The sequence below is a fragment of the Epinephelus moara genome, chromosome 22 (assembly GCF_006386435.1).
Source record: "Epinephelus moara isolate mb chromosome 22, YSFRI_EMoa_1.0, whole genome shotgun sequence".
In the NCBI taxonomy this organism is placed as follows: Eukaryota; Metazoa; Chordata; class Actinopteri; order Perciformes; family Serranidae; genus Epinephelus; species Epinephelus moara.
The window spans coordinates 1,238,339-1,244,187 of record NC_065527.1 but is presented as its reverse complement, the minus strand read 5'-3'; the positions used below and the strand labels follow the sequence as shown (position 1 = coordinate 1,244,187).

At 43.1% G+C, this 5,849-nt stretch overlaps 2 gene segments (V, D, J or C); one reads left to right on the top strand and one right to left on the bottom strand.

The window, feature by feature from the left end:
• The window catches only part of LOC126384499 (Ig kappa-b4 chain C region-like), a 50,418-nt gene that overhangs the window by 9,394 nt on the left and 35,175 nt on the right, over positions 1 to 5,849 (bottom strand).
• LOC126384485 (Ig kappa chain V-III region PC 3741/TEPC 111-like) lies at positions 4,800 to 5,550 on the top strand. The segment is given in 2 exon segments: positions 4,800 to 4,957; positions 5,177 to 5,550. Coding segments are annotated over 2 exon segments (411 nt in total).

Genomic DNA, 5,849 nt, shown 5'->3' with positions numbered 1-5,849 from the left:
ACTTCACTGAGGACACACACACACACACACACACACACACACACACACACACACACACACACACACACACACACACACACACACACACACACAGAAATACAAAACCAAAGTCATTCTGTCTTTACTTGTTGACAAAGATACTACAACATGAACAATAATCAATATAATAGTCTTCATAATATCTGAAAATGGTTTAACTCTTTCGTTCCGCATCTCTGCAGTTTTCGTTTTCTAAAACTATATTTTCAGCTGTGGACACACAAAACAATTTTTCCTCCAAATCTGTCTTTTGAGAGCTGCAGATGCAGAATCATGTCTTATCAGTTCTGATGTACAGTCTTTTATCATTCTTCAGACCTATAGATTCTCACACTCACCAGTGGACATTGTAAAAGTAAAAGGTAGAAAGACGAGGAGGTCACCTTTGTCACTGCATGTAGCATACAACGAAATGTGTTGTTTCTGCTTAAGGAGAACTATGTTCTTTCATGCACACAAGCAGACACACATACACATTTAAAAAACACCAGCAGGATAAGTAGCCTATAAAAAGAGCAGTAGATAAGTAACCTACATAGTATAAAATTGAAGTACATAAAAACAGAGCAAAGAGCAGTGTGTTTGTTATTAATATAATGTCACTGATGACGTGGCTGTGGGAGGGGGTGGGAGTTCGGTTCGTAGATGGCTGTTGGGTAGAAGCTGTTTCAGAGTCTGGAAGTACGAGTCCTTAAGGCTCTGTAGCGTCTTCCAGGTGGCAATATTGCAAACAGTTCATGAAAGGGTGGGGTGCTGTCCTTAGTTATGTTGTGGGCTCTGCTGTAGCAGCGAGACTTGTAGGTGTCCTCAAGGGGGGGCAGTGGGAGACCAATGATCTTCTGTGCAGTTTTTATGATCCCCTGCAGTGCCGCTCTGTCAGCTGCCGAGCAGTTTCCATACCAGACTGTGATGCAGTATGTCTGTATGCTTTCTACTGTGCAATGGTAGAAAGACTTCAGCAGTCTGGCAGAGAGGTGGGCCTTCCTGGGGCGGCTGTGGCTCAGAGGTAGAGCGGGTTGTCCACCAATCGAAAGATCAGCGCTTTGATCCCCGGCTCCTCCAGTCTACATGTCGAAGTATCCTTGAGCAAGATACTGAACCCCAAATTGCTCCCGATGGCTGTTCCATCAGTGTGTGAGTGTATTAAAACTGAGTAGCAGGTGGCACCTTGTATGGTAGCCACTAGTGTATGAATGTGTGTGTGAATGGGTGAATGTGACTCGTAGGGCTCTAGTTTCGCAGACTGGGCGCGGTGGAGGCGCTGCGCACCTGCGCTGCGCACCTGCGCTACGCCAACTGGGTGTGGCCAGGCGGATTTTGCAAGTTTGGCACACCTGCGAGCAGACCTCCACGGGCTGATGATGCAAAGGTAGCCTGGGAAGAGGTCACCACAATTGTAAATCAATGTTGCGTTTCTCTCGTGCGCGTGCACTCTCTCTTTCTCTCTCGCAGTCTCACTCTGTTTCTTTTCTTTTGACTTTTCTAAGATGACAGATGCTGAATATATACTCCCTATCTGATGCTGTGGCTGTTTGTGGTTGGCTGAGAGGGATGTGAACTCATTAGTTTGCAGCTGTGTTAATCAAATCAGGTTGGGTTTCCATTACGCGTGCCAAACGTGCCAAACGGTGCCAATCCCCTTTGATCTGACATCAGATGTGACGGGACAGTCGATATAGAGATACATTTATGTGCTGATTGCAGATAGTTGCATTGAATAGTGGTTTTTTGGGTATTTATTGCATCGTTAATGTGCCTGATATTCTGGAAACCTGCCTGTGAGGTTTTGGTGACGTGTGCGCACTGTCCGCCGGTCAGCAAAACTTCGGCTTACACCGGATGCGCTCCCCCTGCGTTGACAGTAGACCTGGCTTCAGATGGCGAGCTTTTAGCGCACCTTCGGCGAAGCCTTTTGGCACGAAACTGTCACTGCACCAAGCTGCATCTGTCGACACCTCCCCCTGCTGCGCCGCCACACCCATCTCAGCGCACCTCAGTCTGCCAAACTACCAAACTGAGCGCGCGTCGGGTTGCGCTGCTCGAAACTAGCTCTGCGTGGGGTTCGCCACCCTGCGCTGCGCCGGGAAACTAGAGCCCATAGTGTAAAAAGCACTTTGAGTGGTTGGATGACTAAAAAGGCGGCTGTACAAATGCATCCATTCCTCAGGGTTCTGAGGAACTAAAGTCTTTGTTGGGCCTTCTTGACCAGAGCAGCAGAGTTGACAGACCACTTGAGGTCCTCACTGACGTGGAGGCCCAGGGGGGTACTTGATGTGTCCCAGGAGGAGTCTTTCAAAGCACTTGGATATGATGGGTGTGAGTGCCACTGGTCTACAATCATTCAAGGAGGTGATGTAGGACTGCTTGGGCACTGGGGTGATGGTGGCTGTTTTCATGCAGGCTGGTACAGTAGTGTGTGCCAGTGAGAGGTTAAAGATATCGGTAAAAACCTCTGCGAGCTCCTGTGCGCAGTTCCGGAGAGCTCGTCCTGGGATCCCAACTGGTCCAGCTGCCTTCTTGGCATTCACAGTTCTCAGGACCCACTTAACCTCTTGTGTCTGGAGGATAAGGAAGCCTTCAGTAGAGTCCAGTGGGGATGATGCTTGTTGTCCGGCCTTCTCTCAAAGCAGGCAAAGAAGGGGTTCAGTTCATCAGCCAGCATGGGACCACATGCTGTTGGTGAGTCTCTGCTGCCTCTGAGTTTGGTTATTTGATGAATGCCATGCCACCTACGTGCCGGGAAGAGGTGGAAACAGTACTGAAAATTTGTACTCAAGTAAAAGTACTGTTACATTGCTTAAATTGTACTCAATTACAAGTAAAAGTACTGGTGTTTAAAAAATACTTAAGTAAAAGTACAAAGTACTCTTCTCAAAAACTACTCAGAGTATTAATTACTTTTAACCGATGGATGTTTTATTTCATCGTCAAAAGCAGGTATTTGATTCAATTCACCTGTATAAAATATCTAAAACAGCTCACCTTATACAGTAAAATTACTGCAGTGATATGCCTATTATGAGGCAAGAGTGTAAACACATGGCACACACATGAATACATGGGGCTCACTGACTCCACAAGAGTCACAGCTTTCCAGTCAGCCCCAATTTATCCAACTGTAAGACTGTTTAAGGACCCCAATATGCAGGAATAATAAAATAGAATAGGCGAAATTACATAAATACCACACGCAAAATAACCGCGTGGATTTTGCACAAAACTGCAAGGGATTAGAGTGAAGTGGATGTGTCTGTAAAGGGGTCACGCTTATCATACGAAAACATTTTCAATCAGGTATCTTGAAGTATGAGAACAAGGGACCCCTTGCTTGTGCCCTGTTTTCCATGCTAAATGTTAGCCTAAATTTGGAGCACTATTTACCCCCCCTTACTGACAAGCTAACATGACATGGTTAATTTTCATGGTTAATGTTTCATATGACATAGCATCACTCTAGCACCAAATATAGGCCTGCTGAATGTAAGCCTGTGAGTATTAAATGACTACAGATTTAATTTACTGTAATGACGGTGGTTGTACAAATATTAAGCTAAAACATTTCTAAGAATTGTACCTCAATTATGCATGCACGCACGCGCACAGCTAGCTAGCTCCATCTTATTTTAATATCAGGCAAACCAATGGCAGTGACAATATCTTTGCAGACTTATCCAAACTAATAACCAGTGCTTAATTTGTAAAATTAGAAGTAGGGGAACACCTTTGGGCCTCTGAGAGAGCAGTGTTCCCCCACTCCCAAAAGTGGGAGAACACTTTTTTAAGCGAAACCCGAGCCGCCTCACTGCACGACTCCGAATGGAATGGTGGTGACATCTAGTGTTGTCACGGTACCAAAATTGGGACCCACGGTACGATACCAGTGAAAGTATCATGGTTCTGAGTAGTATCAGGATACCACAGCAAAACTGAGGCAGATGTGCCTTTTGTCATTTATAAAAAGATAAATCACTTTTCTATAATACATCACTGATATTTCAATGGAATAAATTACTTATTGACTTATTCATACTTCAAAAACAGCATCAATGAGTGATGAACATAGGGGGGATCAAAATAAAATAAATAAATAAAATAAAAATCAACCAACCACCCTCCTCCCCTGACAAGTAAAGAACAGTCCCTTCATAAGTAAAGAACAGTCAGATCAGAACATTGTGCAGCTTGTCTGACTTCTTTCAAACGCATTTTAAATGTACATCAAGTATTTTGTTCTTAATCCACATTCCACTGAACTGAGATAAAGTAGTTTCAACAAAATATTTTCATTACGTAAGAAAATCAAAATGTAATTTAGAAATTTGGAATCATCTTCTCATGTCTTACTTGATGAACATGTCTTCCTGTCTTTTTAGGATCTATTTGTCTTTTTTTACCTCTGTTATTTCAACATTAGATTCACTGTGTAAACAGTATATGAATTACTGTAAACTTCATTCAAAAACCATCTGCATTTACATATAAATCTTTTTATAGACTGGGGCCTTTCACATCACTCTTTATACACTCTGTTGTCGACCAAAACAAAGTATGAGTCTTGATTAAATATTTCAAAGGTTCAGTTTAATGAGACATAAAATGTCCCATAACAGAGTTATATCTGCTTTACTATCAGCTTGGAGGACATAAAATAAATCATTGTCAAAAAGGCCATACTACCATGTAGATATTAGGGGCAATACTCCCAGTACTGAAGAGGAAACAGCCTGATATGTTGAGGACAGCTCCAGTTGACTGACTCTGTGTGTTTGCATATGTGTCCTGCCTCTCTGCTCCCAGCCGTTAAGAGGCCAGTGTTGATCAGTGGCTGTCCAGGCCTTTCAGAGCCACTGACACGCCGGCAGCACAATGATGATGTCACTGATTCTGCTGCTGGCCACCCTGGGGCTCCTTGTTCAGGGTGAGACTCTCTTCTGTCTGAAAACTTTGCTTCAGGATGCAACCAGGTTCACCACAATGATGTTCTGCTCTGATGGAGAAACACTGAAACAAGCAGCATTTACCTTCTTCCATCTATTCTCCATGTTAAAGAAATGAGACTCTTCTGTTTGGGTGTTGATCATCTTTCTCCAAGCTGGATCTGTCTCAATAACCCTTCTCCTCTTTGTCATGTTTTCAGATTCATCAGGAGAAATCATCCTGACTCAGTCTCCTGGATCTCAGTCTGTTGCTCCAGGACAAACTGTCTCCATCAGGTGTTCAGCCAGTTCAGGCGTTGAAGGATGTGGCAAGAAATGGCTCCACTGGTACCTTCAGAAACCTGGAGGAGCTCCTAAACTCCTGATATATTCAGCTACAAATCGTCAGTCTGGAGTTTCAGATCGTTTTAGTGGAAGTGGATCTGGGACTGACTTCACTCTGACCATCAGAGGAGTTCAGGCTGAAGATTCAGGAGTTTACTACTGTCAGCAAAGTAACAGCTTCCCGTTCACAGTTTACTACTGTCAGCAAAGTAACAGCTTCCCGTTCACACAGTGATACAACGTCGTACAAAAACCTGCCTCGGCTGGAGAGGAACTGATCTGACTCAACAGCTGCACTGAAACTAAAACAACACAAGTTTTACTCAGAAAAAAAATCTAGTTAAGAATAATTCACTTACAACATTTATAATCTTAATATACTGTATATAAAACACTATGTATATTTTATTTATTAAGGCTTTTAACATTCTGCTGCACATCAAAGCTAAACTCTGTTGAATAATAATTTCAATCCTTTGATAAGTTTAATTCATAGAGTATGACAACACATGAACACTAAAACTGTAAATATTATTTATTTTAAATCTT